The sequence below is a fragment of the Gopherus flavomarginatus genome, chromosome 25 (assembly GCF_025201925.1).
Source record: "Gopherus flavomarginatus isolate rGopFla2 chromosome 25, rGopFla2.mat.asm, whole genome shotgun sequence".
NCBI classification, from domain to species: domain Eukaryota; kingdom Metazoa; phylum Chordata; order Testudines; family Testudinidae; genus Gopherus; species Gopherus flavomarginatus.
This window is the reverse complement of record NC_066641.1, coordinates 14730887-14742613: the sequence shown is the minus strand read 5'-3', so window position 1 is coordinate 14742613 and position 11727 is coordinate 14730887. Positions and strand designations below refer to the sequence as shown.

Below are 11727 nucleotides of genomic sequence, written 5' to 3'. Positions count from 1 at the left end.
GCCCAGCAGGGCATGGGAGCTGGGCTGGGCACATGGCAGGGGAGTATTTTTAGCTCCCATCTCTATGCTGCTGGACCAGAGGAAAAGGCTAATTCTTCCCTGGGCTGGAGCCAGTGACCCCCTACCTGGCTCAGCTGCTTGCTCCCGGGGGGGCGGGCTCTGGGGTGAACCAAGCCCCTCCCTTTAACTGCAGGGAAATCCAGCCCCAGCTGGGGGCCTTGCTGGGGTGCCCTGGTACTCTCTGCCTTAGCCTGGCAGGGAGGGGGTTGGTGTCCCAAGGGGCCCCAGGCAAAGTGCTAGGAGTCAAGGCCATGGGGGTGGAGCCAGGCCCCTGGCAGGGGCTCTGGGAAGGAGGGCTGGCAGAATCAGCCCCCAATAGGGGTGCACTGCTCTGGGGGAGGGGAATGCTGGCTGTCAGCTCTTGCTGGTTGGGTCTGAGCCCTGGCATTTGTGGCTCTGCTGTGCTAGTCCCATCAGCTGGGCAGGTCTGGTACCTGTGGCCCCATGTCCCTTATTGCTCTGAGCTGGCTCCTCCTGCCCCAGAGCCTGCCCCCCTCACCTTATGCCTGGGCTGCTCCACCCTAGGGAAGGTGCAGGTGGGACGTGTGGTTTAGCAGTGGGGCAGGGGCTTTCACCACCCACCTTTGACTTTCTGGTGCTAGGCACATTAACCCTCTGCACGCTCCAGAGACTGGGACCTTTCCCCCCCACCCCAGGTCTGGGGCCACAATTCCAGATGGACGGTGATAAACTGGAGCCAGGACAGGGACACAAACGATTAGAAACCTGCCCTAGGGACAGACCCCAGGGGCTCGGTCTATTCAGCAGGGGTTCAGGGGAAGCCGATCAGTCTGTAAGTACCTCCCTGGGCAACGGATATTGAGACCAGACCAAGCAGAGCAAGGGCTGCTGTGGGCCCATGGCTGGAATGCAGGGGAGCATTTTTACAGGAGTAACTAACCCGTGGACCCCGCCCCAAGGGCGATTCTCTCTTTACATCAAGACTGCATGGTTTGGAAAGCTTGACTCTAGCAGGGGCAGGTCCCGAGAGGGGTCTGACCAGATGGTCGCATTGGTTCCTTCTGGCAGCCCCAGGCCACTGACAACAGCCTTGTGCGCTGCCTGCAGGGAGCCCCAGGCCTGCTCCCCTGGAGCTGCCACAGCCCCAGCCCACCCTCCCCATACACAGCACAGCCAGCTCCTGCACCGCCCTTGCGCCTGGGTTATACGCAGCGCTGGGCCCTGTTCACACTCCAGCGCAGTGAGCTCCCAGAAGCGAAGCAGGGCTGGAATCCCCACTCCCCAGGGTGCTTTGGGGCCTCTGGTTGCTGCTGGGGGAAAAGCCCAGGGCTGACCTCCCCTGGGCAGCTTGGGGGCAGCTGGCTCTGCAGGGCCCCCCCCGACCTTTGCCCCAGCATTGCAGGCCTGGGCAGATCCGGCTGGGGGGATGGGGCTGTTGTCACCCGCTCCATGCCCTTGTTCCAAGCTCTGTCATGCCCCGGCAGCAACAGCGAGAGCTCAGGGCAGCAACAGCCTTTATTGAAGCAAAATAAGCTACAAAAATAGATACAGCCCCTGCCAGCGCCTGCTGCTCTCGGCACCAGCTGCCCAGGCTAAGGACTGAGGGTAGCTGAGTGGCCCAGCTTAGCTCAGCCAGGTCCTACACGCTCCCTGCTTGACTGAGGTCTTAGCCCTGGCCCATTCGAGGCTGGGGCCTGTGGCTTTCGCCCTCCCTGAGAAGGGGAGTACTTAGGGCAAGGATTCCTGCTCCCACACACCACCCCCATGGGCGGCGAGCCACTGCCCCTGACCCCCGGCAGAGGAAAGGCCCCTGTACTACAGGAGCCACCAGCCCTGGGGCTGGGGTCCTGCTGGGAGGAGGGTCATACGGGCTCTGTCCCGCAATAGGGTGACTCCAAGGGTGCAGTGCTGCTGTGCCAGGGAGCCAAGCCCACACTCTCCCTCCTCATGGGGTGAGCAGAAGCCATGAGGACTAACATGTAGAGGGGTGGCTTGTGGCCCCTGAAGTTACATGGAAAGGGGCCGTGCTCTGTGTGCTCCCTCGCAGAGCCTGTGAGCCCTCACTGCTCCTGCGTGCCCCAGGAGATGTAGTCGGGGCGTGTGGCCGCGTGGTACTCGTCAATAAGCTGCTGCACGATCTCCCGGGAGTTGTCCAGCTCGTCGAAGTTGTCCTTGAAGATATCCTCCTTGCGGAACTGCTCCAGGAAGGCCTCCCTCTTGCGCAGCTTGTCGTACTGCCGGCACGTCCGCTCGAACAGCTGTGCCGGCCCCAAGTCCCCGTGAATATGAGGGCACGGCCCGTCCCTCACCCCACACGCCAGGGGAAAGTGCTGGATGGGCGCTGGGGCGTTCCCCTGGCCGTGGCTACCCAGGGCAGAAGGAGGGGCATCCCCATGGCTACCCTGGGAGATGGGATGTCCCTGTGGCCACCCTGGCTCACTCCCTGGGGGTGATGCAGAGCAAGCCCATGTGAAGGGCTCTCAGAAAACCTGCGTTTGGGGCTCCACCACAGCCAGGCTGTGATCTGGGGAACACCCTGCGCTCCCCAAGCTGCTTTCAGCAGAGGGCTTTCCAAGGGGCTAGGTGACTTTGTCAAGGTCCTGGAGGCAGTGGTAGAGGCAGGAAATAGAACCCTGGAGTCCTGCCTCCCGGCCCTGGGCTTTACTCTCCAATGGCAGCATGGCCCTGCAGGGCAGGACGAAGGGAACCCACTACTGGGTTAATGGACAAACCTAGCGGACACCGTCTGTTCCTGCCAATGGATTCAGCAGGCCAAGTTTATGGGGTCAGAGGCTGGGGGAGGGGCTGGGAGCTGCGCCCAGAATGACTTTCTACTGAAGGAAATGCTGCAGGACAACCAACTGGCCCCATCCCCCAATTCCAGTCACTGCCTTCTCTAGCCTGGCTGGGCCTCCGCTGTCTGCAATGCCACCCGCTGCCTTCTCTGGCAGGGCTGGGGCGGGAGGCAGCCATCGCCTTCCGCTCTCCTGCAGATCCCCCGGCAGATGCAGCAACAGCCAAGTCAAAAGGATACATGAGAGCAACTGAAGGTGAAAGCCCCTGCCTCCCTGCTAAGGGCACTCGGCAGCAGAGAGGGCAGGGCATGCCCCTCTGGCAGGTGGGTGGGGGAGCAGGGGGCCGAGCCCGTACTCACCGAGGAGATGTTGGTGTGGTTTGCCATCATCAGGCCGCTGACGCGGTGAGCAGATGGCAGGTACGGGGACTTCCTGGACAGCGCCACCTGGATGCTGGCAGGGCCCCAGGGGATGAAGTTGGCCAGTTTCCTCTCTCGGATCCTCTGCAGGCTCTTGTGAACCTAGGGAGACACGAGCAAGAGCTGGCAGTGGTGCACCAGCCCCCTGCCCTGGCGAGAGTCACAGCATCAGAGGGGCAGGGGCCTGGTCCCTCAGCTAACAACGTAAACCGGAACAGAGCAGCGTGAACTCCCCACTGCTGTCCCAGCTGCTCACCTAGGCGCTCTGTGCAGCCCAACTGGCAGGACACCGCACGCCCAGGGGCTCAGGCCCAGGGTTGCTCGTGGGGCAGGCGGTTCCTCCGACTGGCAAACGCCTGCTGGCAGAGGACGTGACGATGGGCAGCCTTTCCCAGGGCAGCATCCAAGCAGCTAGGCCCCTGCAATGTTAACCCTTTGGCTGGCTCTGCCAGCAGCTGTTTCCTGCATGGACCCTGCAAGCCTGGCTGAGGTGGGTGGGCGTCTGAGCCCACTCCCCACTGCAATGCCTGGCCTGCTCCCACGCCCAGCCCTATCAGCATCTGCCTGCAAGATGCCCACGGCCACACGACTCAGCCAGCCCCGGCTTGGGGCAGGGTTGCAGCTTCCTCACCTGCGTCGGGTCCACCTCACCCTGGATGATGTTCAGGATGGCGATGTAGCAGTGGTTGGTTTGTCTGTCCCTCCCCGTGGAGACCATGACGTTCTTAGGCTGCAACAATCTTCTCATCACGTCCAGGACTGTGGTTTTCCGCACGCTGGCCACCTGCAAACGCCAGCACGGAGCAGTCAGGAGGAGACCACCTCTGCGCCCTGTCCCCAGAGGGTGGCGGAGCCACACACACTGCACACGCATGGAGTAGAGGCTCTGCCACCCTTGGCTGAAGTTAGCAGAAGCAAATCCCTGGCCAGCCAGCGGGGAGAGAGAGAGAGACACACACACACACACAAGCCCTGTGGAACGGGCCAGTCACATGCACAGGCACAGAGCTGCATGCAGGAGGTCACAGGACAGCGGTGGCCAAGCCTGAGGGCTTGTAGTGATGCCCTTTCCATGGGGCACTAGGGAGCCAGCCTCGTCTCCCCTCCCCCTGCCCTGACAGCGGAGGAGTTGAGTTCAGTGGAGCTCAGAGAGAGCCAGCAAAGGCCTGGGAAGCGGCTACTGGAGACTCAGTTGTGTCCCAGACAGCAGTGGCAGGCTCCCGTGCAGGGCCTGGGCTCCCACTTCATGGGGGACTTGCTGGGAGCAGAGCAGCCAGGCTCCCCACAGAACCAAGGCCCCGCTCAGCCGGTCCCCAGGGCATATCACCCGGGCCTGTGCTGCCTGCTGCCCCCCTCAAGCACAGAGGGATGGGACGGGGCAGGGAGCTCGTATGCTTGGAATGCGGCCAACAAACCCTCCCCCATCCCCACCCTTCTCCAGAGAGTGCCCAATTAACCCCTGCGTGCAGCAGGCATGGCCGTAGCACTCCCTACCTTCCCATAATGCATCTAGTTTGGCTGCCGCTCTCTGCAGCTGGGAACATGCCCCAACGGGCAGAAACTGAAGGGTTAATGGTCGTCTGCTCAGGGTGAGAGAGGAAGCTGCATGCCAGGCCCTAGGCTGGGAGAGCTGCAGGTGGCTGCTCTGGGTGACTGGCGAGCGCTGGCCGGGCTGTTGTTAAATGCCAAAGCACCTGGGCACTAGGAAAGGCTGGCCCCAGTGGTGGCTGGCAGGGGGAGAACAACCAGCCCCACAGCTGCTGCAGCCGCTGAGCACGCTGGGAAGGCAAACCCGCTTTCTCGCTCGCTTGGAGGAATGTGAAGGCCCATCCCCTCCCACCCCCAGGCTGGACACGGCGTGCTCTGCTGGCCAGGCTTCCGGGGACTTGCAGAGAGGTGGCCCCAGGCTGGAAGTGGGGAGGTTAAGTCAGACACCTATTAACTACTGCAGAGTCCCTCCCAGCACAGGAGAGGTCAGAGCACACATTGGGTACCCGTTTCAGAGCCAGCAGCCTTTCCGATTTGCTTCTCTGAGCAACGTCCTGGGGAAATGCAGGTCGACAAGAGGAGAAAGGGCCCAGTTAGCTGAGCAGAACGGTGCCACGGAGCCAGTCCAGCAGCCTCTCCTGCAAACCCAGAACACTGGCCCAGCCGCCCTTCACTACAGCCCAATGGAGTCCTGGATCCGGCTGGGAACCGTGATCAGGGACAGCACAAGTGTCCTGCTCACCTAGCCCCAATGTAAAGCCCATGAACCCCTGCAGGAGGGGGCTGGTGCCTGTGTTTGCCGGGGGGCGGGGGAGGAGATCTCGGGGGCTGGTATCCAGTACTCCCACCTGGAGCAGTGCATGGCAAGGTACCACAGCGTCCCAGCGGGCTGGATCTGAGCACCTGTTGCCTGGGAATAACCCCACTGCACTTCCTGGGATGGACAGGGCTGCCGGCAGAGAGTGAAGACAACTTGGAGCACCCAGCCTTACCATGCATGGGAGAGGGACATCCCCTCCCCGAGGCATTCACAGCAGCTTGGGGGGGGCAGGCAGGGGTCCGGCCATGCCCAGGGCCAAGTGAGGAGGGTGGGGGTGCATGGTAGTGCATGTGAGGGGAGAGGCAGAGAGCAACTAAGCTGCAGGGAGCCTCAGGGCCACAGCAGAGGAGCTTGGCTGGGGTGCAGGAGGCAGCCAGGAGCCAGTGTAGGGATGGTGCAGGGCTGCCCATGTGCCTGGAGAACTGCAGCACCTACCGACTGGTCTGTGGTGAGTGGCGTGTACCCTGTCATCAGGAAGTGGAGTCGGGGGGTGGGGATGAGCGAGGCGATCAGCCCAATCAGGTCATTGTTCATGTAGCCGGGATACCTGAGCGTGGTGGTGCTGGCAGACATGATGGTGGAGACCTGGTGCAGAGAAGGGAGAGAGAGTCGGGTGCAGGCTCTGGAGGGATTCCCTGGAGCCAGAGCTCAGCTGTGACTCTCTTTCACTAGGCAGCAGAAGCAGAAGCAGGGGCGGCTCTAGTTTTGCCGCCCCAAGCATGGCAGGTAGGCTGCCTTCGGCGGCGCGCCTGCGGAAGGGCCGTTGGTCTCGCGGCTTTGGCGTACCTGCTGCCGAATCTGCGAGACTGGCGGACCTCCCGCAGGCAAGCTGCCGAAGGCAGCCTGACTGCTGCCCTCGCAGGGACTGGCAGGGCACCCCCTGCAGCTTGCTGCCTCAGGCACACGCTTGGAGCGCTGGCACCTGGAGCTGCCGCTGAGCACAAATGCGGCAAGGGAAACATCCCAGCTCCACACCCTAAGTCTCCCATCAGAGCTACTCATCAGCCAGCACTGACAGGAGCCCTGGCCCAGACATGTGACTAAGTCGCCAGAGTGAGCGCTCCCCAGTGGGGCTTCTCACCAGCTGGTTGATCTGGGAGAAGGACGGGTTTTGGATGTGCAGCCGGTCTGTGGCGATCCGATTCAGGGCTGTGTTGTCCAGAACCACCTAAAAAAAAAAGAAAGTCGGCCCCATCAGAGCAGCTCTGGGAGGCTGCAGAGAGGGCTCAGAGGAGGCCAAGCGACTGACTGCTGCCAGCTCCTTGGGTGAGAGCACTGATCCATACAGTCTCAGCTCAACAGGTCTGGATACCACAGCACAACGGGGCCAGCAGACACATGAAAGCATGAGCTGACTCATTCCTGGGGCTGGCTACCTCGGGGCGTAACTGACACTGTCAATAGAAAGCTCTTCTCCTCCCGGAGCCCTTCCAAGACAACGCCGGCCCCCAGGCCAGCACATCCATCCTCTAGACCCAAGCAATCTTAAAGTAGTTTTAAAAAAGGAGGGTAGGGAGAGAAGGTGCCGTCCAACAGGGACTGCTCTGCCAATGCAGCTGTGCCAGTTCCTCCGAGTGCCAGAGACGAGGAACGCCCGAGAGCAGGCATCCTGGTTAGGATGTGCCCATAGGCCCATGATGGTGCCTGCTGCTGGATCCTTGGCTTCAAACCCAGAGGCAGATTACAAATGAAGCTGCAGGAGCCCCATCCTCACCCATGTGAGTACGCCAGAGTAGCAGGGAGAGCAGAGAAGGCAGCCATGCCATGGAAATACAGAGGGTGATCTACTGACATGTCGGTCTGTGCAGGTTAGAGCCTCAAGGGCCCCCGTACTGAGTGGTGGGCCGTTGGGGCTGGCTCCAGGGGTCCCGCTCCGGCTTGCAGCAAAACTCTTACCACACAGTCAGCGTTCTGAGTCAGCCTCTTGAGTGTCAGCAGGGAGTTGTATGGCTGGACCACCACATCGCTCATCTCATCCTGGTTGGGGAAGACGGAGTAGGTCTGCACCAGCTTCTTGGGATACCTGAGTGAAGAGAGCGCCCCGACACTGAACTGGTTAATGTCCCAGAGCCACCGCCTAAGCGCTCCCCTCCCATGAGCTCCCCGGCAGTCTCCAGCATGCCGGGCGGCAGTGAGTCACCGCGCAGCATGCCAAAGTCTGCTCCCAGGGAAGAGAGGAATTTGTCCCAGCACAGGAGGAAGCTGCCAGACAAAACCATGGGTGAGGCTGAGCCATCCACCGGCTGATTAAGCAGCTGCTCACCAGCCTCTTCTCGAGGCTGCATGCTGGGACAGGCGGGGCGGCTGCACAGGGACCTTGGCTGCAGCCTCCTGCCTTGCCCGGCGCGGGCAGAGCTTCAGAAGGCAGCCATCCGATCAGAGCGGCTTGACAGGCGACAGGGAGGCTGCAGAGCAGGGGTCCAATTGCAGAGCCTCCCTGGACACAGCAGGAGCCGGCCCATCCCCTGGGCAGCCTGCCAGGGATTGCACAAGACAGTGTTTGGGTGGGGGACCGGGGCCCTGGCTCTGAGTCAGCGCTCTCCAGCTTCATGCTCTGGCAGGACGCCCAGGCAGGGCCAGCCTCCCCCAGTGGGGGACTCACCTGTCATTCAGTCGCTCCAGCAGATAGGAGCCCAGCCCTGAGCCTGTTCCACCAGCAATGGAGTGGCACAGCACGAAGCCCTGGAACCAAAGGGAAGGCAGCTGAGGCGGGGGGCTTCCCCTCACAGACAGAACGGGGCGAGCCACGCCACCGGCTAATGCCAGAGCCTAGGCCAGGTCAGATGGTGGCTGCCTCTCTCTGGATCTGCGCCAAGAACCGCTGGTGCGAACAGGCAATCACCAAACACCCCGAGCGTAGCCCCGTGGGCACGGAGAGCTGCAAGCCAATCGCAGCACTCTGGCCGGAACTGCAGGACCTCACTTCTCTGCAACCACTGAGAACAGCGCCAGAGCCAGAGCTTCCCAGGAGCCAGGCAGAGGCTGGAAGGGGCCCTCCCCGCCCCCCCCCCCACCTGTTCTGTTAAACAAAACGAGCTCAGCCCCTCCCCCCACCTGCTCCTTAGTACCCTGGCCCACTGTTATTTCCCAATCGCCCTTTCCCTTCCCCTATTGCGTTCAGCAGCCACATGGAAACAGCACAGGGCTCTCTCTGTGGGGTAAAGGTGCAGCTGACGACAGCCCAGGTGGGATCTGACGCCCAGAGTAACCCACTCAAATACTGAGATTCCCTCTTTCAAGTGTCACTGGGAGCAACAGAAAGTTCAAAGAGTTGGGCCTCCACCTCGTGTCTGACTTGCCGAGTCCCTTTGAAACCAGCTGCCACGGACTCTTCAGAGCCAATTCCAACGCAGGCAACAGCCTCCGCTGGCCCAAGCCCTCCTGAAAACAGCTGCATGCTGCCCCCCGCGGCACCAAACTGAACACCCGTCAGACTGCAAGGCCCAGACAGAGCAGGCAGATGGCCACTTCAGCAGAGCTTTTCCTAACTGAAGCAGGAGAGTCATTGGAGGCCAACCTGGAAAGACGGTTGCCAAGAGGTGCAGACAGCACAGGTACGGGGCTAGCATGTTCTCCTTTCGGAAGCAGAGAGAGGAACTGTTCAGGCTGATACTAGGGGAGACAAGCAGGAGAGTGGGACGAAATGACGAAAAGGTAAATGGAGGCCAAATATCACAAATCCTTCCTGGAGGTGAGCTCAGGTAAGTGCTGACCATGTCCCCTGGGAAGAGTCCAACGTTGGAGTTCTTTTTAACTGGATTTGGAAAACGCACCGTAAGGGTGACTCCTGCTTGCCTCTGGAGGGCCTGGAGTCGAGGGGAAGGTCAAGAGGACGTGGCAGAGATGGGAAAGGCCTCCTGTCTAGGATTAACCCTTTCCATGTGCCTGTTGCTTAGCACCTTGACCCCCAGAGGTCGTCACAACTGCCAGGCTTCCCTAGAGACTTCAACTCCATGCAAACAACACGGCAGAGACCTTAGATTGGGCTCCTGCTCCGAAAAAAACAAACAGTCTGGCTCAGAAAACAAACAAGCCAGGGAAGCCAGTCTGAGGCCTCTTCATTTCTTTACCTCTAAGCTGTCGCTCCCATCAGCCTCTCTGTCTATGATATCAAAGATATCTTCGTGGATTTTTTCCCCCTGCAAGATAAAACCAAAGCAGGCTTCAGTCCACGTACTTTCCCCAGAGGGAGCTGCTTCCCAGGCATAATGCAAAGCCATGTCAGCTGGGAGACAAGGCTTCCAGCCATACCAGCAGATCCTGCTGGTGGTGAGCTGTCCCCAGTGCGTCCCTGCCGAAAGGTACGGTGCTTGCTCCAGCAATCACACACCACCGCCTGCTGGGAGACGAGGCGTCCCTGATAAAATCTCAAGCCCAGGGATCTGAACTACGGTTGCACATGCCAACTCCAGCCCTGTTACCTGTGAGAAGCCGCTGGCCCAGTTGTTCCCAGCCCCGCCGCCATGCTCGGACAGGTAGATGTTTTCGGGGTTGTACAGGTTGGCGTAGGGGGAGTTCAGAATGGAATGGATCACTCGAGGCTCGAGGTCCAGCAGCACAGCTCGGGGGATGTAATGTTCATCATCTGCCTGTAACAGGGTAGGACAAGAGAGCCTAGGACCATGCCAGGGCACGATTCCAGATTGCAAAAGAGAGCGTGACAGAGGGTGCCCCCCACTGGCCGGAGAGAGGTATAACACCTCTACTGGATCCTGCCACAAAGGACAAGATAAAGAAACTATTATGTATTGTCTGTATTATGGGAGCACCTGGCTCGCAGCACACTGGGGTCATACCTCACAGAACAAAGAGATGAGCCCTGACCCAAACAGCTCACAATCAGAGAAATTATGTAACAAATATGAACTGATTCTTGAGTCCTCAGCACTCTGCACCCACCACGGCACACCAGGCTCCAGGCCACGACAACATGCTGTTAAGCAGTAGATCTCGGCCGAGATGCCACTGAAGGAGATGAGCTGGGGCTGGACTGAGCTCGCCAGCCCCTTTCACAAACTGAATGTGGGTTGCTGGCTAAACAGAGAAATGGGGTTGCCAGAGACTCCCCAGTGCGTCCTCAGCAAGAGGAGTAGCTACAGAAGGGGTTTGTTTTCAATAGAGGAGATAGGATCCATCAATAGAGAAGGATCCAGACTTAGGGATGGACTTTGTGAATTGAAATAACAACAGGGTCTTCCTACTGCTGACCCCAAGCGCCAGTCTGGGCTCCAGCTGCAGAGAACAGAGAGGAAATGTGAACCAGAAACTCTTGACTAAGGTCCCACCTTGACTCTGGGAGGCTTTTGGAGATACCAGCATTATGTCAGCGAGGCGGCTGGCAGTGCCAGACCTCCAGGGCTTTGTCCCTCTGGAGGAGGGATGCCTTCGGTTTGTCCAAGGGAAAGGACACCCGGCCCAGCCTAGGCTGGATCTAAGCGATGGGCTCCGGCTGTGGGAAGGTGCAGAGCTGGCGCCTGCTGTACCTGGTAGAAGAAGACGTCTTTGCGATCGGTGCCCTCGGTGGCAAACTCTTCGACGATGCCCTCGGGGCTGATGCCGTGCTCGGCACACAGCTGCTTCCAGAACTCGAACCCGACTGCAAGAGAGACCAGCCGGGGCTCAGGGGGGCTGGAGAAGGGGGGAGACCCACCCCGCTGCCCCCAGAACCCCCCACCCCAGCCAGGGCTCAGGGGGGCTGGAGGAGGGGGGAGACCCACCCCGCTGCCCCCAGAACCCCCCACCCCAGCCGGGGCTCAGGGGGGCTGGAGGAGGGGGGAGACCCGCCCCGCTGCCCCCAGAACCCCCCACCCCAGCCGGGGCTCAGGCGGCTGGAGGACGGGGGAGACCCGCCCCGGCGCCCCCCTGCTGCCGGGCCAGGACGCCTGGGTTCTATGGCCGGCTCTGCCGCAGCCTGGCTGAGTGACAGGGGAGGGGGCGGGGCCCGCTCTGTGCCTCAGTTTCCCCGCTGTACGCCCCGCCCCCGGCCTCACTCTGGTTGCCGCACTGGCCCAGCTGCAGGGTGATGATCTCTCGCGGCATCTCGGCCGCTGCCGCCCGGCTCCTCGCTGCTCCCTTTGCGTCCTCCCGCTCGCGTCCAGCGGAACTGAGCATGCGCGAGCTGCGCGTCCCGGGAACCGCCGTTAACCCAGCCCCCGGGCTTCATCCTGGCAACGCGCATGCGCAA

At 61.0% G+C, this 11727-nt stretch overlaps 1 protein-coding gene across 1 annotated transcript; it reads right to left on the bottom strand.

Moving 5' to 3' along the window:
* Window positions 1-1528: 1528 nt before the first annotated feature.
* On the bottom strand, window positions 1529-11693 carry TUBG1 (tubulin gamma 1). Its single transcript, XM_050934625.1, has 11 exons — window positions 11534-11693; window positions 11027-11139; window positions 9965-10132; window positions 9614-9682; window positions 8146-8225; window positions 7440-7566; window positions 6625-6711; window positions 5979-6128; window positions 3867-4019; window positions 3176-3337; window positions 1529-2279 (listed from the first exon to the last, which is right to left on the bottom strand). The coding sequence occupies exons 1-11, from the start codon at window positions 11652-11654 to the stop codon at window positions 2082-2084; spliced, it is 1428 nt and encodes a 475-aa protein (XP_050790582.1). The 5' UTR covers window positions 11655-11693; the 3' UTR covers window positions 1529-2081.
* Between the last annotated feature and the right edge of the window lie 34 nt (window positions 11694-11727).